This window comes from Moschus berezovskii, chromosome 1 (genome assembly GCF_049115385.1).
Source record: "Moschus berezovskii isolate FMDL1 chromosome 1, NW_MosBer_1.0, whole genome shotgun sequence".
Classification (NCBI taxonomy): domain Eukaryota; kingdom Metazoa; phylum Chordata; class Mammalia; order Artiodactyla; family Moschidae; genus Moschus; species Moschus berezovskii.
The window spans coordinates 151,330,127-151,351,915 of NC_142460.1; the positions used below are offsets into that span (position 1 = coordinate 151,330,127).

Sequence of the window (21,789 nt, forward strand, 5' to 3'; positions counted from 1 at the left end):
GCAGCAGTGCCCCAGGCTTCAGCACAGCCCTGCCAGTAGCTAGTTGTGGGACCCTGAGCCAACTCTTCAACTCTCCAGGGTGCAGTTTCCCCATCTCTAAGATGGGGATAATAACAATAACATTGCCTCGAGGTTCACTGTGTGGACTAAAAAAAAACGTGAGTAAGACACTTGGCCCAGGGAGTAGAAGCTAGGTGGTACCCCTCCAAACATAGAATTACACGACTCCCAAACCAAAGCTTCTGTGTCTGAGGCCCCATTCCTCTTCCTGGGTCACTCATGCACTACTTGTGCGTGCGTGTTAAGTCACTTCAGTTGTATCCAACTCTTTGTGACCCCATGGACTATAACCCGCCAGGCTCCTCTGTCCATGGGATTCTCCAGGCAAGAATACTGGAGAGGGTTGCCATGCTCTCCCTCCAGGGGATCTTCCCGACCCAGGGATCGAACCCACATCTCTTATGTCTCATGCACTGGCAGGCAGGTTCTTTACCACCGAGCCATCTGGAAAGCCCTCACATACTACTTACCACCCAAGAATTCCAAGACAGGAGACAAAGCTGTTCTGTCAGGCCTCCTGGCCGCCAGCATGTGGAAGGAGGAGCCAGGGGCTGGGGAGCAATTCCGGAAACCAGCCTGGAGCAGATTCCAAAGGCCGGGCCCACCCCAGGGACGACCCTCACAGCGGCCGGGAAGCTTTCAGTGATATTCTCCTGTGAGTGACCAAAGCACGCCTGATTTACAGACACTGCTGGGGCTGTCTTTATGCAACAAACTTTTCAGAACATCCCGCAGAGTTCTGTGCTAAGCCAAGAGCTTTGAGGGCTGGAGGTGAAACCAGTGGGAGGGACAGAGTCTCAGGGCCTCCTCCAAACTCACTGCCAAAGGAAAGGGTTCCATCCTTTGCTGAGTGGCCACCCAGCCCGATGGAGCAGCCTCTCCCGTTCCTTCCCTTTTACCTGTAAACATCTGCATAAGGAACCCACTGGTCCAGCCTGCCTCAGTTTGATCCTGTTATTAGCTGTGTGACCTTTAGCAACTTACTCAAGCTCTCTGGGCTTCAGTTTCTTTATGGGAAAATGAAGATGATCATATAGGTGGTTAGCTATAAAGAGTTGTTACAAGGATTAAATGAATTAAAATGTGTAAAGTACTTAGAATCTAGCCCAGCCCACACTAAGTACCAGAGAAGTGTCGCTTGTGGGTGATGGTGTCCCTGATGTTATTTGGCCCCAGACACAGGTAGCCTGAGCCAGCTTGCCAGTTTGCCTGGCCTCGGTTCTGTGCTTCTCGACTTACTCAAATGGCAGAGTCCCTGGGCATCCTGTAGTTCTTTACTGTAAACCCCCCACCCCAGATGCTCAGTTGTTTTGCTCCAGGGTGTAGCCGAAGAACACATTTGTAATAGGAAAATGCGCTTCCGGGAGCTCTTGGCCTCCACAAGCACATACTTCAGAGTCACAAGCAGTTAGCTCTTCCTAAGTCTTGCTTTTATAGTCGTAAAAATTAAAAAACTGAGAAAATGATGTCCATTGACTTCCTTCCTACATATTGGAGGAGGCTCTATTGAGGCCACTTTGGTTTTTATCCTTAGGTGAACCCCCGGACCTGGCCCAGCTCACCTAGTTAATCAAAGCAGCGAGCAGCAGTCGCTGTGGGCTTGTTCTGTGCTGGCGAGCTTTACCATGGCTGTTTCACAAAGGAGAACACTGAGGTCCACAGGGAGGAGGTAATCCTTGTCCACGGCCTCCTGGTGAGTGCTGGGGCCAGACTCTAAGCCCATCTTTTCTCCCCCGCCGTGATCTTGCAGGGAATCAATCCATCCCAGAGAGGAACTCCGTCTGCCTCTCTGCTCCATTAACCTCTCTCCGTGACTGCAGTCCCCTAATCCCCTGGTCAGGGCTGAATTTGGGGACCTGCCTTCATGGCCACAAGCAGTGTTGCTCAGACTTCTTCTCATACTCAGAAATCCATCTTGGGTCACCATACCTGCCCAGGGACTCCCTAGGGCCAAACCCCTCTCAGGGTCCAGGAATCCACTGGACTTCAGTCCAGGTTACTAGCTATAGGCATTACACAGTCCCCTCTCCACCAGTCCCTGTCAGACTCCCCTCGGCCTGTCCTTTGGTGGTCCACCCTATAATCAGGTCTTGTCCCATTGACCAGGGGTCTTTCAAAGCCCAGAAAAGCTGAGCTCCCCCTCTGGCAATCACACCCTGCCAAGATAGAAAACATCACTCCTATCTGAGAAGAGGCCAGGATCTCAGTACTCAAGTCCCAGTGGGAAATGCCCAAGGCTCACATGACATGATATCCCCACCTCCCCTTGCCTCCTGGATGGGCATTCTAGCCTCTGCCAAAGGGAAAAAAATCACAGCCAAAGGGGAGGATGGAACATTCCAAGTTTCAGTCTCACCAGGCGTCTCCAGCCACCTGAAGGATCCAAAAGCCCCAGATGTTGGGACATGACTGTCCTTTCCCATCCAGACTCTGCCCTCAGCAGAACACCAAGGCCTGACTGCTCTTGATCCTATCCTGCGTGGGGGAGCCACTAGCTGCAACCCTGTTAGCACCTTAGTTCAGTTCAGTTCAGTTCAGTTCAGTCGCTCAGTCATGTCAGACTCTTTGCGACCCCATGAATCACAGCACGCCAGGCCTCCCTGTCCATCACCAACTCCCGGAGTTCACTCAAACTCATGTCCATAGAGTCGGTGATGCCATCCAGCCATCTCATTCTCCGTCGTCCCCTTCTCCTCCCGCCCCCAACCTTTCCCAGCATCAGAGTCTTTTCCAGTGAGTCAACTCGTCGCATGAGGTGGCCAGAGTATTGCAGTTTCAGCTTTAGCATCAGTCCTTCCAATGAACACCCAGGATTGATCTCCTTTAGAATGGACTGGTTGGATCTCCTTGCAATACAAGGGACTCTCCAGAGTCTTCTTCAGCACCACAGTTCAAAAGCATCAATTCTTCGGCGATCAGCTTTCTTCACAGTCCAACTCTCACATCCATACATGACCACGGGAAAAACCACAGCCTTGATTAGACGGACCTTGGCTTGTAGCTAAAAATGAAGCAGCAGGTAATACCCAAGTGGAATCAATACCCAAGGGAAAGCCCACCTTGGGGGCCCAATTGTTGGCTCAGGTAGTTCTGCTGAGTATCAATGCCAGCCTTTCATCCCAGCTATCATATTATTGGCGCCACTGCATGAGACCTCACAGCAGGTATGAAAAGGACCTGATACTGTTCCCTTTTACACATGAGTAAAATGAGAACTAAGACATTAGAGTGGCTCACCAAAGACACAAAACCACTGAGCACTGAGGATGCAGTGGGAAACAAGGTATGTCAGATCCCAGAGCCTTGGTACATCAAAGCCATCCTTCTAGTCCAGTGAGCAATTCTGGCAAGTAGATTTCCCAGTTCCATTTTACAAGAGTATTTGTTAGCAAAAATAAAATTTGCTGTTGCTGTTGGTTTTCTCAGCACTGGGGTTTGTCTGGTTACCACATCACCTAGCATTCTCCACTAGAGGAGACTAAGCTAGCCCATCTCAGGACAAATATTCATCCTTTCTTTATTTAACCAGTCAATCAGAGAAAAAACAGAACAACACTTTGCCATTCAATGTCAATCTTAGTCCAACAACCTAGGAAATGAAATGTGAGCAAAAGTGTTGCCAATTAAACCACAGAGCAGAGCACACCAGCCACTTCCTGGTGGCCTGCCACCCTTGAAAATGGTTAACCCAGCTCGAGTCAATGGCAATTTTACTTGAGTATAATCTTGTCCTTGACCTCTTTTCTGGAGTGTTACTCTCAGTCCCTTAGCTAAAGTGGGGAGCACGGGAAAAGAGTGGGCTCCAGAGCTGAGAGAATTAGGTAGGCCCGGGTTCTTGTTCTTGGTAAGCTCCGCTGTTCAGTTTCCTCTTATCTAAAAGGGGGCAGTTATATCTCTGGTTTAAAGTTAATAAGCTGGAATTCTGGCTTTAAATGCCCACCTCAGGAGCTTCATCAGGTGTATGGCTTTATAAGTCAAGTGGACAAGGTATGTGCAAGCCCACAAGTGCCCGACTCCAGGCTCCACACAGCCGGGATTCAATGGGAGGCAGACAGTCACGTGCACCTCTGTCCAGGGGCCACCCTGCCTCCCTGAGTGACTCCCTCCTAAAATAGACAACTGTTTTTGTTACCAGGGTTTTAAGCTAGCTTCACAGGATGACTGTGTATATTAAATGAGAGAAGGCCTTAGAGGTGTCAGGAGTCAAACCCAACAGCCTGTGGGCTTATCTGCAACCTGCAAGGAGTGCTGTTTGTCCACACGGTGGCTTTAGCAGCTGCCAACTAGAAAAATGGGAATAGTTTGCACAAAATCTAGATTGCTGGGTCCTCTGGAAAGAAGTCAGAAGATTCCACAATTTTTGGCTCTCATTCCCAAGAGGCAATAATCAGCGAGATGCCCCCTTTAAGAGACAGTTCAGCAGGAAGACCTACATTTGAGTGTTCAGCCCCTACCTACAGCAGGTATTCAATAAATGATAGTTACTATCATTACTTATTATTTATCAGTAACTTGAGTGCAAGAGATTCAAGTGCAGAGACTGTCTTCCACTTGTCTTTCTTCTCCTGCTGTGAACTTGAAGCCAGGTACACAGGAGACATCATTTGGCACAATCCTTACAGAGACTGACTTCCCTGGTGGCTCAGATGGTAAAGCGTCTGTCTGCAATGCGGGAGACCCGGGTTCAGCCCCTGGGTTGGAAAGATCCCCTGGAGAAGGAAGTGGCAACCCACTCCAGTACTCTTGCCTGGAAAATCCCATGGACAGAGGAGCCTGGTAGGCTACAGTCCATGGGGTCGCAAAGAGTAGGACACCACTGAGCAACTTCACTTTCACTTTACAGAGACTGAAAGGTTTGTGACTAGCACCGACAGTTCTAAGCACTGTCCTCAGCACTTTGTTCAGCCGCTCAGTCATGTCCAACTCTTTGCGACCCCATGGGCTGCAGAGTGGTAGGATTCCCTGTCCTTCATCCTCTCAGGGAGTTTGCTCAAACTCATGTTCATTGATGTCATCGGTGATGCCATCCAACCATCTCATGCTCTGTTGCCCGCTTCTCCTGCCTTCAACCTTTCCCAGCATCAGGGTCACTTCACATTATTATTATCTTATTTGATTTCTCATAACAACCCTGAACTAGATTACTATCATTGAGTCACTTCTGCAGAGAGGGAACCTGAGGCACAGCCCAAGCTCACCAAGTGAGCAGAAAAAAGTCAAGATCTAAACCCAGGAGCCTGGCCTCAGGGTCTACCCTCACCAGCAGTCCATGTGGCAGGACGATCCCAAGTTCTGACTGTCCGGTGGGGCCTCACCCGCTTCCCCTTCCCCTCCGCCTCCCCTCCCTCTCCAGTTCCCCTAGGGACTGGCAGCCTCTGGACCCATCCCTGCCCGCCCCCACCCCCACAATGCCACACAGCAGGCTGCACTTACGATCAAGGCCATTGATGTAGCGCATGGTGACTTCGCAGTGGCCCCACACAGCACTCACCACCGGGTAGAGCTTCTTGCCCTTGAGGCCACGGAAGGCCACGCCCAGGTACTGGCCGTCCACGACGAAGCTGAGTGTGCCCTCGTCCATGTCCAGCACCACGAGCAGTGAGTCGGGCAGCGCAAAGGCCTCCTCAGGCCCCAGGAACGCAGGGTAGGCCACGCCGGGCCGGTTCTTGCCGTCGTGGTAGAGGCGGCTGCGGCCCAGGTCCCAGCCCCAGGACTCGGCGTCGCTGCCCACCAGCGCGGTGTAGCCCACTGAGTGCAGCGGGGCCCGCGCCGTGGCCACGCCCACCACCGCGTGCGTGCCCCGCTGCCGCGCAGGCCAGTGGATCTGCCAGGCGTGCAGGCCGCGCGCGTGGCCCACCTTGCCGCGGATGCCATCCGTGCTCTGCGCCACCGGGTGCCGGTGGAAGGTGAGCCGGTCGTCATCCTTGACGAAGACGTTGAGCGAGCGGTCCTCGGGGTTCCACGCGTGCCGCAGCTGCACCGCCAGCCCCGCCGCCGGCATGTCCAGCAGCTGGTCCAGCCGCGCCGGCCGCCCCGGCTCCTCTCCCCGCAGCTCGCGCTTGGCCGGCCGCAGCGCCGGCTCCCGCACCTCCACCGACTTGAGGCTCCCCGAGAGCTTCTGGCCCATGGCTCGCTGCCGGGACGGGGCCGCTGCGGGCCACCGCTACCTCCTGGGAGCTTCCACTCCCCGCAGCCAGGGATGGGCCACGGGGCTGGAAACCAGGCGTCTGGACCAGACACGCCCACAGCCTCCACGGGGCTGGGGCAGGGAACCAAGCTCCTGGAAGGAAGCAAAGGACACGGGTTATAACAGCAGCCTCGACAGCCATCTATGCCCATGCCTTGGCTGGGCCCTGGGCATGCATTCATAATAATAACTAATGAATAGAATGATATATGGCACTTATCTAGAACTCACCATTTGCCAGACACTGCTCTAAATGATTCACATTTATTAGTTCATTTAATCCTTAAGCCCTCCCAATAAGACATTCATTATTATTCCCATTTTATAGATGAGAAACGCATAGGTCATAGAGGAGATAAGTAATTAACCAACGTCCCACAGTTAAGCAGGGGCTGAGCCAAGATCCACACTGAGGCCATCTGGCTTCAGAATTTGCATTCTGCTCTTGGAGAAATCACAGGCCATTTTATTTTAGAAATAAGGACTGAGCCCAGAGAAGTTGTGATTTGCTCAAGATCATAGAGAACCCCAGTGCACTTGGTCCCAAGAAACAAGCCCTGTGCCCTAGGTAGGGGGGACACGGTGCTCATGACAGGGGCGTTGGAGATGTTTAGGGTGTGGTCCATTGGTTCCTATTCTTCGCTGCCCTGGGGAGCTTAAATAGCATTTAAAGTGCAATCAGGCTTGAGAAGCTAGACACTGAGCAAAGATCCACCAAGGTCACCCAGGGACATGGACAAGGACATAAGGCAAGCATCTGAGGATAGGGTGAAGTCTGCATGGTAAGGTGAATTGGAAGCAGGGTGATGAGAGAGTTGGTGTTCAGGCTCTGGAGCCAGAAAGAACTATATGCAAATCCCTCTCTCCATCTCTTAGCTGTGTGTCCCCAGGAAGGTTCTCTTAGCCTCTCTAAGACTCCAGTCTATAAAATGGGGATAAAATATTCCCTCCAAGTGGTATGGGAAGCTAAGAGACAATATCAGAAGCCAAACCTGAGACTCTGCCGGCAGATTTTCCTTTCTGGCTCTATCTTCTGGACATCTTGCATGTACCCCTTCCGTTTGGATGGGCAAGCTCTGTCTTTGAGCGTATAAACCCCATTAACATCATTGACCCTGGACAGCCTCCTCTGAGACGAGACCCTGGTTTCCAGGGAGGAGAACTTGGCCACCATCAGTAAGAGACCAGCCAGAGTCCAGGGTTCTTGGGGTGTTTGGATGGACCCTGGGTGTGGGGAGAGATGGAGAGCTGAGCCCTGCAGCCCATCTAGAGCAAAGGCGTGTGTCTTCCCCTCCCTGGTCTGAGAGTTGCTAGGTTCAGAACATTTTCCCCTGAGACAGACCAGGAGGCAGACATTTTCCATGACCTGCTCTGCCTGGCCACGCCGTTGCACCCAAATAGTGGTCCAGTCCCAGCCAAAGTGCCATACAGCACTGGCTGCAATAGTGTGCATTGCTTTTTTGAACCTTCCAATTTTATTCTCAGCTCCTGTTTTCTTTCCTTTCTATTGTCAGACCCCAGCTTCAGCTCATGCCAACCTTATCCAGAGAGCTCTGGCTGATGTTTAATCTAAGAGGATACCAGCGTACATGAAAATATGCAACACTAGACATTTCTAAGATAGCAAAATAGTTACTCCTCTTCTTATCCAAAATCACCCAAAATAAAGGAGAAAGAGAAACAGGAATGCAGATTCTATCTTCAGCAAAACCAGAACACATTTGTAATCCAAACCACAACTTATAAGGAAAGGCTGCCAAAAAACCGATCAGGGGCTGCCAAAAGCAGTGAGGATCAAACGGGTATGAGGAAACACCTACAGAAGACACCTGTGGCTGCAGATCGCTGATGAAGATGGCAGAGTCAGCCAGGAGCGGGCACTCCCTGAAGAAGAAAACGAAGATTCCTAATTAAGACCGGTGGGTGGGTACAGGGTGTGTGTTCCAGTGATGGGATCTGCCTCTGACACTATAGGGAAAGCGGAGGATGGGACTAACAGAGAAAACTACCGTCCGCCATCTTCACAGGAAGCAGTGTGCTGGTAAGGAAGGGTAGCAGAAGGGCCGGAACTGTGGGAAGCCCATGGCTGTAGATCCCTGCTGACTGGGTAGAAGCTAGACCAAATCGTTGCCACAGGCCTGTGAACACAGTTACCACGAACCAGGAAGCAATCCTGCTCCTAAAATACCTCATGGCACTTCCTCTACACACACCGCCTGTAAAATGCTGATCAGGAAGGTTCACTTCTTCCAAAGAGAAGCAGCACATGACATAGTCAAAGATACTGGAAAAGAAAGAAATGAGGAAAAGAACAGGAAAAAAAAATGGCAAACCAAGAAAACTCACCAGAAAAAAGCTGTCACAAAACAGATGAAAATTGTGACCAAATTTGTAAACTAATTTTGTGATCACTTATTTCATAAGGGAGGCAAAAGTACAGCAGCCTTCACAAAAAAAAGATTAAATACATTTTACACAGTTCAAAGGCAACCTCCAGAAGAACTCAAAATAAAACACAAACCTTCCAAATTGTCATAAAAACACAGCACAAAATAAAACAGACCATGCACCAAAAGATTTTGCTTTAAAAAGCAGTAGAAGCAAAAACACAAACACATAAAACTAAGACCAAAATCCTATATATTATATCAATGAATGGCCATAGGAAACTCCTAAAAAGAAAAGACTTTAAGGTTGGAGAACAAGACAAAACCCTCAACCATATGCCGCATTTAAGAGACACAAAGCAAAGTAAGTCAACAATGTTGAAAATAATAAGAAAAGAAAATATATACCAAATAAGTGCAACCTCAAACTAAGCAGGTACTGTGACCTTAATATGAGACTGCTGCTGCTGCTGCTAAGTCGCTTCGGTCATGTCCGACTCTGTGTGACTCCATAGACGGCAGCCCGCCAGGCTCCTCCGTCCCTGGGATTCTCCAGGCGAGAATACTGGAGTGGGTTGCCATTTCCTTCTCCAACTAAAGTTAATTAAGGGCAGATGATTTTAATGAGACAACACTATAACAATAAAGAATATAATCCACAATTGAAGATTGACTACATTAAATAACAACACGAAAATTCAAAGCAAAAGCTACAGAAAATACAAGGAAGATCAGATGCCCAGTAGAGGCAGATGATTTTAATTAATCTTTTTTTAGCTTATGACAGATCAACTGACCAAATTAAGTAAAAAAGTATAAAAACCAAAATTACATACTTAATAAGACAGATTTATAGATGTAACAAGACCAGGAGCTGACTGTGGCTCAGATCATGAACTCCTTATTGCCAAATTCAGACTTAAATTGAAGAAAGTAGGGAAAACCATTAGACCATTCAGATATGACCTAAATCAAATCCCTTATGATTATACAGTGGAAGTAGGAAATAGATTTAAGGGTCTAGATCTGATAGATAGAGTGCCTGATGAACTCTGGATGAGATTTGTGACATTGTACAGGAGACAGGGACCAAGACCATCCTCATGGAAAAGAAATGCAAAAAAGCAAAATGGCTGTCTGACGAGGCCTTACAAATAGCTGTGAAAAGAAGTGAAGCAAAAAGCAAAGGAGAAAAGGAAAGATATAAGCATCTCAATGCAGAGTTCCAAAGAATAGCAAGGAGAGATAAGAAAGCCTTCCTCAGTGATCAATGCAAAGAAAATAGAGGAAAACAACAGAATAGGAAAAACAAGAGATCTTTTCAAGAAAATTAGAGATATCAAGGGAACATTTCATGCAAAGATGGGCTCGATAAAGGACAGAAATGGTATGGACCTAACAGAAGCAGAAGATATTAAGAAGAGGTGGCAAGAATACACAGAAGAACTGTACAAAAAAGATCTTCAATACCAAGATAATCACGATGGCGTAATCACTCACCTGGAATCAGACATCTTGGAATGTGAAGTCAAGTGGGCCTTAGAGAGCATCACCACGAACAAAGCTAGTGGAGGTGATGGAATTCCAGTTGAGCTATTTCAAATCCTGAAAGATGATGATGTGAAAGTGCTGCACTCAATATGCCAGCAAATTTGGAAAACTCAGCAATGGCCACAGGACTGGAAAAGGTCAGTCTTCATTCCAATCCCAAAGAAAGGCAATGCCAAAGAATGCTCAAACTACCGCACAATTGCACTCATCTCACACGCTAGTAAAGTCATGCTCAAAATTCTCCAAGCCAGGCTTCAGCAATATGTGAATCTTGAACTTTCAGATGTTCAAGCAGGTTTTAGAAAAGGCAGAGGCACCAGAGATCAAATTGCCAACATCCGCTGGATCATGGAGAAAGCAAGAGAGTTCCAGAAAAACATCTATTTCTGCTTCATTGACTATGCCAAAGCCTTTGACTGTGTGGATCACAATAAACTGTGGAACATTCTGAAAGAGATGGGAATACCAGACCACCTGACCTGCCTCTTGAGAAACCTGTATGCAGGTCAGGAAGCAACAGTTAGAACTGGACATGGAACCACAGACTAGTTCCAAATAGGAAAAGGAGTAAGTCAAGGTTGTATATTGTCACCCTGCTTATTTAACTTCTATGCAGAGTACATCATGAGGAATGCTGGGCTGGAAGAAGCACAAGCTGGAATCAAGATTGCTGGGAGAAATATCAATAACCTCAGATATGCAGATGACACCACCCTTATGACAGAAAGTGAAGAGGAACTCAAAGGCCTCTTGGTGAAAGTGAAAGAGGAGAGGGAAAAGGTTGGCTTGAAGCTCAACATTCAGAAAACGAAGATCATGGCATCTGGTCCCATCACTTCATGGGAAATAGATGGGGAAACAGTGGAAACAGTGTCAGACGTTATTGTTTTGGGCTCCAAAATCACTGCGGATGCTGATTGCAGCCATGAAATTAAAAGACGCTTACTCCTTGGAAGGAAAGTTATGACCAGCCTAGATAGCATATTAAAAAGCAGAGACATTACTTTGCCAACCAAGGTCCGTCTAGTCAAGGCTATGGTTTTTCCCGTGGTCATGTATGGATGTGAGAGTTGGACTGTGAAGAAAGCTGATCGCCGAAGAATTGATGCTTTTGAACTGTGGTGGAGAAGACTCTTGAGAGTCCCTTAGACTGCAAGGAAATCCAACCAGTCCATTCTAAAGGAGATGAATCGTGGGTGTTCATTGGAAGGACTTATGCTAAAGCTGAAACTCCAATCCTGTGGCCACCTCATGTGACGAGTTGACTCACTGGAAAAGAGTCTGATGCTAGGAGGGGTTGGGGGTAGGAGGAGACAAGGATGACAGAGAATGAGATGGCTGGATGGACATGAGTTTGAGTGAACTCCGGGAGTTGGTGATGGACAGGGAGGCCTGGCGTGCTGTGGTTCATGGGGTCTCAAAGAGTCGGACACGACTGAGCGACTGAACTGAACTGAACTGAACTGAATAGTAGTTAGTAGAAGAAGTTTAGTTGTTAAGTTGTGTGCAACCCTTGTGACCCCATGAACTGTAGCCCACCAGGCTCCTCTGTTCATGGGATTCTCCAGGCAAGAATATTGGAGTGGGTTGCCATGTCCTCCTCCAGGGGATCTTCCCAACCCATGAACTGATCCCATGCTTCCTTCATTGCCGGCAGTCTCTTGCATTGCAGGTGGATTCTTTATCTCTGAGCCACCAGGAAAACCAGTTAATGTATATGTATTTCTAAAAGAGTTCCCATATATTAGGTCACAAATAAAACCTCACCCAAAAAGCAGAAATAATATAGAATCTGATAATACAGAAGCTGACTTTATTTTTCTGGGCTCCAAAATCACTGTAGATGGTGATTGCAGCCATGAAATTAAAAGATGCTTACTCCTTGGAAGGAAAGTTATGACCAACCTAGACAGCATATTAAAAAGCAGAGACATCACTTTGTCAACAAAGGTCCGACTAGTCAAGGCTATGATTTTTCCAGTAGTCATGTATGGATGTGAGAGTTGGACTATAAAGAAAGCTGAGCGAAGAAGAATTGATGTTTTTGAACTGTGGTGTTGGAGAAGACTCTTGAGAGTCCCTTGGACTGCAAGGATATCCAACCAGTCCATCCTAAAGGAGAGCAGTCCTGGTTGTTCATTGGAAGGACTGATGTTGAAGCTGAAACTCCAGTACTTTGGCCACCTGTTGCGAAGAGCTGACTCATTTGAAAAGACTCTGATGCTGGGAAAGATTGAGGGCAGGAGGAGAAGGGGACGAAAGAGGATGAGATGGTTTGAAAGCATCATCGACTCAATGGACATGGGTTTGGGTGGACTCCGGGAGCTGGTGATGAACAGAGAGGCCTGGAGTGCTGCGATTCATGAGGTCGCAAAGAGTCAGACACGTCTGAGTGACTGAACTGAACTGAATACAGAAGAAAAGCTAGAAATTAATCACAAAATTATGGATGACAAAATTCTATCTTTGAACATTTTAAAAAACTCTATTTTAAACAACTTGGATCAAAAAGAGACCTTCATAGAAACTGAAGAGTATCTAGAAAATAAAATATAGAAAACATTCCATATATTAGAATCTGAGGGATCCTATTAAAGTAGAGCTCAGAGGAAATCATGGCTGGTGTACTCATATTAGTGAATGAAGAAGAGTGAAAATATATAAATTAAGTATAACAAAATAGAAAAAGAAAAAGATCTAATAAAAAAAACAGGGTTTCCCTGGTGGCTCAGTGTTAAAGAATCTGCTGGCCAATGCAGGAGACATGGGTTCAATCCCCGGGTCGGAAAGATCCCTTGCAGAAGGAAATGGCAGCCCGCTCCAGTCTTCTTGCCTGGGAAATCCCATGGGCGAGGTCCCTGGTGGGCTACAGTCCACAGGGTTGCAGAGTTGGACACAATTTGGCAACTAAAACACAACAAATTGAAAAAACAGAGCCTCTGGTGGTTCAGGATTATAAACAGCTCTGTGGCCCACACAGGACATTTCTAAGGAAAATGGCTTTATCCTTACGTATACTATGCCAATTTTGGAACAGCTGAAGAGACAACTTTACTGGGTTTGAAAGCAGTCACTTTCGGGTCATGGAGGTCTGGCTGCTTTCCTTTCTGGCCTTGAAGCCTCTGCCCCATTAGTGGTGGGGGGGAGGGGAACCTCAAAAGTTGCTCCCACTGGCAATAGTGAGGTGGACACACATCATCCCCTTTGCTGCTCCCCACAAGACAGGATCAAAGCAGAGTGCTCATGTCCACTAATGGTCATTCACTAAGGAAAGCTAGTGACAGCATAACATAACAAAGGGCAGGGTTTCAATCCCTTCCTGTCCACTGGGCCCTGCGTAAGGGCTCAACCTCTCTGAGACGCATCTGAAAAGCACTCTATGTGCTAACCTTGCCTGTCTTTGCAAGGATCAGGGGAGACATCTGTCTGGAATGGCACAGGCACCTGGGAGGCACCAGGTGATTGTTACATGCTCCTTTAAATTGTGCATGTCCTCTGCCCTAGCCATTTAACCACCTGAATGCATCCCAAGGGCTTCCCTGGTGGCTCAGTGGTAAAGAATCCACCTGCAATGCAGGAGATGTGGGTTTGATCCCTGGGTCGGGAAAAGCCCCTGGAGAAGGAAATAACAATCCACACCAGTATTCTTGCCTAGAGAGTCACATGGACAGAGGAGTCCGTGGACTATAGTCCATGCGGTCTCAAAAGAGTCGGACATGACTAAATTCGAGCGCCGAACTTGCAAAAGCTGGTGTTCCCCCTTGAAAACCCTGCACAGCCAAAAATAAAAAAAAAAAAAAGGAAAAAGGGCATGAGCTAGGATTTAGCTACAGAAGCAAAGGGCAGAGTGGTTCATAGCAACAAAGGACAGAGATCAGTATAAATGCTCACAATAGGAGGTTTTGACTTTTTCTCGGGTGCCCAGCTCCCAGCCAGATCCACTCTGCCCATACCTGTCCAGCACCCAAGTGGGACACTGCCTCTGCAGTCCTCGCCCCAGAGAAGTTCCAGATCCTGCAGTCTCCTACAACTGTGACCCAACTAACAAATGAATAAAAGAGGGACTGTGTTACATGGGCTTATTCCCACGGAAGCTGTCAGAGGCGGAGGTCAGGATCAGCATGACCAGCTAAAGACAGGGCCAAGGCCAGAGCTGGGAGATAGAAAGTTACTAATGCAAAGTCCCAACCTCTAAACCACGGTGACACATCAATCTTCATGTCTTTGTCCATACACAGTTGGAGCCCCAGACCTTCCTTCCTCAGCTTCCCAATCCTGCCTGAGAGCCCCACCTCCTCCAGGAAGACTGCCCTGATCCTCCGGGCCCCTAGGTACCTGTCCCTCCTAAGTCAGCCAGGACTTTCTGGTCCACTATCCTGTTTTTTTTTTTCTATCTCGAGGGACATTGCTCAGGGGACAGGAAGCTTCCCCTGGGCTTCTTCATAACCCTCCTCCACCCCCCAAGCACAAATACAAGCACAGTGCTTTGAAGACAGGGCAGAGGACATGTATGGTGTAAAGAGATTCTGGCCTTCAGCAAGGTCTCGCTTTCTGTTCTCTCTAGAGGATTCGGCAGGAAAAGGTCCGGGGTTGGAGTCAGGAGATGGGAACACGGGGCCTTGTTCCCCACTAACACAGTCACCATTTCTGAGTCTGTGGGTCATATCCAGTCTGCCCCTTGTTAGATACTGCTGTGCTCCCTTCCTGCTTCCAGCCGTCATCTATTCATTTGAGAAAGACTTGGTGGATGGCTGCCATGTGCCAGGTTCTTTACTGCTGAGAGCTAGGGGCATGTAATAGTGGCCACGTCAGGCTCAGCCCCTGCCCCCTCTCTCCAGCCAGAGGGAGTGAGGACTTGTCACAGTTCTCCTCTCAGCTCCACCACAGCAGGTGGCACTGGACTAGGCATAGACGAGATACAACAGGGTCTAACTTCCTGGTAGGAGTAACATCAGCTCTCAATCCAGCAAGCGGAGGGCATACTGAACAGTGCCTCCATCCCATTTCCTCAAACCAAACTTAATTTCTTAGGCCATGCTTGAATGGGGATGCTTAATGACATTATCCGGAAGGATCCGCCCCGGGGCTTCAGTGATGGCTGAGCAAGAAAACAAAAACTCAAATTGTCAGTTGCCCTTCCCAGGACCCTGGCGGGTGTTGCCGCCCGAGAGGGAAATGAGGAGACACAAGGCGTGGATGTCGCACTTCGTAAGGAGGCTCAGCTGTTTGCAAAATGTGATACTCAAGTCTTCAGAGGCCCGGGACCCAAAATCCCATTCTCGGAGTCTTGTCTGCTAGACTTAGTCAGGCATGGGGTCTGCCAGGAGACAGGCAGGATTGATGATGACTGGGTGAAACGCCCTCCCCTCAATGTGGCCTCTGTCTTTGGACTTGCTAGGGAAGGGGTTGGGGGTGGATTTCATTCCTTCATTTAACCAGCAGTAACCGTGCGTCCCTAGAGACGGGAGGATTCAGGAAGGTCTAAGACCCAATCACTTCCCGTCCAGAAGACCTCAGAGGGGTCAGACTCAGTGACAAGTCTGAATAATGACAAGGACTGTAAAAGCAGTGCAGTTTGATACCACCTGAATCCCTATAATAGACTGACTATTGCTTTCAAACATATATGACAGCTCTTGTGAAATGCAAAGCTGATCTAATCACATTCCCTGTTTAAAATCCCCCACAGGCTCTCCAGGGCTTTCAGGAGAAAGTACAAACTCCTAACCCTTGTTATTGTTGTTGTCTAGTTGCTAAGTCTTGTCCGACTCTTTCATTGACTGTAGACCGCCAGGCTCCTCTGTCCATGGGGTTTCCCAGGCAAGAATACTGGAGTGGGTTACCATTTCCTTCTCCTGGGGATCCTCCTGATCTAGAGATCAAACTTGCTCTCTCCTGCACTGACAGGCAGATTCTTTACCACTGAGCCACCAGGGAAGCCCCTCCTAACCCTTCCCCCCACAAAAGCTCCGCAATGCTTTCTTGGCCCATCTCCCTCTGTGAAGCCCCTCACAGCATCCCCATTAAGCTGTGTGAATTCCCCCACAGGCACCACAGGGGCCCACACACTCGTGTCCTGAAACTCTGCTGCCTTCACCCATTCACTGTCCCTTGCACACCACTCCCACATATCCTCACTTGGGTAATTCATTCAACTCGGGAGTGCCTCTGGGGAGCTCGTCATCCTGTGCTCTGAGGGCCCCTGCACCTGTCTCCATCACAGATTTATCACTGATGTTTCCTCAGCCGCCTCCCTCCCTGAGACGGGGGAGAACTCAAGAGCAGGGGCTGGGTCCGCCACCAGAGTCCTCAGGACTCTGCAGGGCTCTGGATCAGAGGGAAAGTGGTGGGCGCGAAAGCATGAGCAAAGGAATAAAAGCAAACTGCTGCCTCGAGAAAGAGCCTCCACTGAGGCATGACTGAAAGAGCAGGGTACCGTGGGCTTGGGCGAGTCAATCGCTTACACCTTTAGCCCTCAATTTTCACCTCTGCCTAATGGCGCCAATGGTACCTGCTTGGACCTGGTTCGACGGGGATGTTCCTGGATGTTCCTAAGATTTTCTTGGCATAAACATTAAGTAAAGAGGCTATTCTATTCAAAGATGCTCCTTGAGAGTGAACCTGCCAATAGTGAATGAGCCAAAGAACCCCCAAGCTTTTATTCACTGGCGTCCATTAGCTTTTCTCTCTGTAGGCATGCATGGAGGTCATGCAACAATTGGCTGGGGCAGGCCTTTTCTTACCAGGAGCTCACAAAGAGAGCCATATGTCCAGCTCCAGGTGGAACGGTCTCACGCCCGTCCGCCGGGAGCATGAATAATGAGGCTTCCCTGCACCTCTCCTTCTTGTGGGGTTTCCATGGGAATCCTCCCACGCGTGACAGAGCCAGGAGCCCCCAAGGCATACGCTCAGGCTGTCAGTCAGCAAGGAGCGCAGGCGATGGGATGAAGAAGGTTTGCTAGGCAGTGACCACGCCAGCTTGCTCTGCAAGGTCATTTGAAAGAGACACACCTCTAAGGCAGCGAGGCCAGAGGCCCTACATCCAGGTGCATTCCTGGCAGAGTCTGGTTCCTGCTCCAGCTGCCCCTGTGCCCCAAGCATGTGTGGGTGGCTCTGTGGGATAGCTGGCCTCTGTGAGGCTGAGCAGACCTACCTAGGAGAAAGTGGCTGGGGGTGGGTGAGGCCTAACAGGACCCTCAAGGAAAAACTTCAAGGAAGAAAACACAGTGACCTTCATGTCTAGCCTGTCATTTATCTCCCTAACCGAACTTCGCTCACTTGGTATTACTGGTTGTCTGAAATCTCAGTGCCTGAATGAAAATGGAAACTGTGCATGCCTCAGGCTTGGTCTAGGAGATCATAATAGGAACCTGCTGGAATTTCTGAAGGTCCTTTTATTAAGCTTCAGGTGTCGCTGGGAGCATTTTTGAGATACTGTGGGGGTTGAGGGGGGCTACTAGAGAGGAACAGGGGATGGAAGGAAATGGGGAGACAGGGAGACCCAGAGAGAGAGAGGAGAGACAGGGAGCCCTGGGGAGCAGGGAGCCACTATGGCCCCAGGAAGCCATGTGACGTGGCATCTCACAGAATGTGGCTGACGGGCGAGATGTTTCTGTGGACAAAGCCACAGTCTGGTTTCTGGAGAAGGCAGAGCTCCAGGCTCACCCATCAGTGACTTTTCACATCCCTGAAAGCTGGGTGGAGGGTTTGGGAGCTGCTCTGGGCCCCTCCGCTGCGCACGCCAGCACACGGAGGTGCAGAGCTCCGGGCAGTTGCCTGCAGCCTTTCTGCTCCAGGGTGCACCTGGCCTGCCTCGGGGCTCCCCCACCACTGCCTCTTCAGTTCTGCTGCTCCCTCTCTGCGTGCCTCTTCTCTCGTGATTGGCATTCCCAGCCCTCTGCGGATTCTCTCAAACTGGGTCTCCAGCCCTGCTCTCTCTCCTCAGCACCAGACCCGCCTACTCGGAAGCCTCTGGCCACCCCAGATCACCCCAGACTAGCTGCTCCTTCAAACGACGCTGTCAAGCCAGGTGGTCTCTTTCCCCGTGGACACGCCCACCCATTCTAGATAGCAGCCGTGGCGGCTTAGAGGCCGCAAGCACCTCAGAATCTACACGCCCAGGGCTGAAAGCAGCCTCTTCTCTGGCAAACCAGGTTCCTCTCTGCACGTCCCCTTTTCTGCCCCATCTCCCTGTCTCTGGGTCTCTCTCAGTGCCTTTGGCTCTCCCTTAGCTCAGATCTTGCCTGGATAACTACAAGGGTCTCCCGGTGGCCCCCCAAGCCACCATCCATGCTGCCACAGGGTACATCTGACCGAGGCACCCACTCACCTTTTGTTCAGCTCTCCAGGTGGCTTCACCAGGGAGAAGCTATACCCCTTTCCTTGGTACATAAGAATCCCCAAGACCTGTCCTTGCTTATTGCTCCCATACCAGTCTCCCAGTACGGCCCCCATCAGAGCAGTCACAGTAGACTCCTCTCACAAACCCTATCCTGCCCATCCTTTCTCCTGGGAGCCTTCTCACCTTCCCTGGCCTGACTGCTATTCATTCTCCTCAAACTTCCAAGTGGGGCTGGGCACTATCTGTGGCATTCCTCCATTGCCCCGTGGCCTCATCCTGCATCCCCAGCCGTCTTCTGTACCATGGGCTCTGTTTCTTGCTGGCGAGGCCAGCGCCCATCCACCCAGCCTCTGCCTCCTACCAGCACCTGCTAGCTCTCTGCTTCGGGCTGAAGAAGACACTTCCACTCCCCACCTCTTGTACAGTTTGCCTTTTTAACAACAAACAACATTGTTCTCTCATGATTAAAGTACACGTTTTAAATGGGGATTAACTCAGTATGTATAGCAAAAAAAAAAAAATCACACACAGTCCACACCACCCAGGAAAGTTCTTCTGAGGAAGGTTCACGACACCTGATTTGGGTCTTTGATCCTGTTTCCCAAAGGACTCAACAGAGATGACTTTTTCCTACAGCTTCAGAACAGATACCCGCTGTGAGCCTTATTTATGGGCCATCTTTTATTCAAGATATTTTATTTAAAGTGTGTTGCTGGGGACTTCCCTGGTGGTCCAGTTAAGATTTTGAGCTCTTAATGCAGGGTACCATGGTTCACTCCCTGGTCAGGGAACTAAGATTCCACATGCTGCAACTAAGACCCGGTGTCAACTAAATAAATAAAGATTTTAAAAAATAAAGGATTTCTCTGGTGGTGCAGGGGATAGGAATCTGCCTGCCAACGCAGAGAACACAGGTTCGAACTCTGGTGGGGGAAGATTCCACATGCCAGGGAGCAACTAAGCCTATGTGCCACAACTACAGCGCATCTAGAACCTGTACTTTGCAACAAGAGAAGCCACTGCAGTGAGAAGCCCATGTACCAGACCAAGTGGCCCCCACTCACTGCAACTAGAGAAAGCCCGCGCAAAGCAGCAAAGACTCAGGGCAGCCAAATATAAATAAATAAGTAATTAAAAAAATAAATCAAATGTGTTGTTATTTTGTTTTTTATTGTTGATCTTTCTTGACAAGTGTGTATGGTCACACTCACATCAGTCGTGTGTATGCACTTATGTGCTTGGTTTTTAAAATGACTCTGAGGCAGAGATGTCTGGTAACTTTGCTTCAGGTACCTCCACACCCCCTGATTTTCTGCACCCAGTGGCCTGTTCTAGCTGCAAGATTGCCTGAGACCCTTCTTTCCTGTACCAACAAAGAAGGGGCCCTTGAAGACCCTGGCTATGTAACCACATCAGGCATCATTCTCTCAGGGAGAATCAAGTAGCCCCTGTAGCGTGAAGGGAACTAGGTCTTTTCCCAAAGAGGAGGGGAACTCAGCACTGGCCCAGGTCTTGGCCACTTTCTGGATTAGAAATGAAGCTCCCCAAGGACAGGCCTGTCCAAGTGAGGAGGATCCAGGTTTGATAAAAGCCAAGGAAAAAGTCTTTGAAGTGTTGGAGCAAAGCCAAAAAGGTCCAGGGTTGGAGGTTAATAAGAGAGGAAAACAGTGAGAAAGGGGTGAAAGGGAGCAGGAACCAGACCTGTAGGTCTTTCAGTTCAGTTCAGTTCAGTTCAGTCGTGTCTGACTCTCCGCGACCCCATGAATCACAGCACGCCAGGCCTCCCTGTCCATCACCAACTCCCGGAGTTCACTCAAACTCATGTCCACAGAGTCGGTGATGCCTTCCAGCCATCTCATTCTCTGTCGTCCCCTTCTCCTCCCGCCCCCAACCTTTCCTAGCATCAGAGTCTTTTCCAGTGAGTCAACTCGTCTTTGGAGGCACCTTAATCTTACTCCTGGTCAGCCTCGAGGAGATTCTAAGACCAGGAAGAATTTGATCTATCTTATATTTTTAAAAGATGTTTCTGATAAATGATTAGTATTTGCTAATGTGATATGTGAAAATTGTCTTGTAGTTTGAATTTGAATTTTTCTTATTGAGTGAGGTAGAGCAGCTTGTTATATGCTTGTTATTTCAGTTTTACTTTGTGCGTGTGAACCGTGGTCTTTTTCTTGTTGACTTGAGGACATTTTTACACATTTAAGAGACGAGCCCTTTGTGACAGGAGTGACAATTCTCCCAGTTTGTCACATGTCTTTTCACTGTTTCTGGTGATGTCCCTGTAGACTTTCTTCTCATATAACCGAGTTTACTAGTCTTTTAAGCAAAATAGAAATACAGCCTGGAGAGATATTTGAGTAGAATGGTCAGCAAACAGAATTTTGTTTGTTGTTTGCCCAAGGTGGCTTAAATTCCTTTTATTGGTACTTTTAAAGGAAGTTTGTAAAATGAAATCTATCAGAGGGTTATGTATCTCAGGAGGATGGGGTCTCGTGTCAAACATCTTTGTATCAAGCTACCAACACCGTGTCTTTCTACAAACTCCATTAATCAGCAGCACTTTTTGAAAAATGGAGTTGTGGAGGATGAAGAGGGATCCCCCATCAGTCTCAGTGACAGAGACTGCAGAACTGGTTTGGAGGAGAGGGGCATCACGGGGGAAAGAGAGGGAGAGGCGGGAGAGAGGTGTTTCATGGGCGCTTCTTCCTTAGGTGCAATGACCGCCTGGAGCGGGGAGGGGCGGGCAGCTCCCGTGTTCTCCTTTTAATAGCGTTTCCCCCAAGCTCAGGCACGTCTTCCTGATTTATGCTCATCGATTGCAGGAGGACGGAAGGTGGATGGACGATGGAAGCTCTGATTCCTAGAGAGGAGAGAACTCCTACCTTCAACCCCCAAACTCGCCCAGGAGGAGGTGGGGGCAGATGAGGAAACTGAGCTGGGAAAGATGAGAGTACTTGTCCAAGGTCACACTGCGGGCTGATGGTGGACGCGGAATTCGAACTCAAGCCTTAATCCAGAGCCGAGAGCTCTCCATCTCCTAGCGCTACGGCCCAGAAGTGCCCTCCTCTCTCTGCCAGTCCGCAACAGCCCATGCTCCTCCATCCCGGAGGCGGGAGCGGCCACTCCCCCCTACCCCTCCCCCCAACCCCTCTTCTGCCTCCAGGGAGAGGTCCTGGGCTCGGCGTCCCCTCCTGGCTCCGAGCCCGTGGCGCGTCTTGCGCTACCAGGGCGGACACATTTGCCGCGCTCCAGGCTCTGGC

General features: G+C 49.2%; 1 protein-coding gene across 1 annotated transcript in view; it reads right to left on the reverse strand.

The window, feature by feature from the left end:
• Positions 1 to 6,292, reverse strand: part of SPSB4 (splA/ryanodine receptor domain and SOCS box containing 4) — a 72,259-nt gene extending 65,967 nt beyond the window's left edge. Inside the window, exon 1 of the mRNA XM_055412775.2 lies at positions 5,494 to 6,292. Within this exon, the coding sequence (XP_055268750.1) occupies positions 5,494 to 6,187 (694 nt within the window). The 5' untranslated portion in view covers positions 6,188 to 6,292. The remainder of the gene's footprint in view (positions 1 to 5,493) is intronic.
• Positions 6,293 to 21,789: the final 15,497 nt, after the last annotated feature.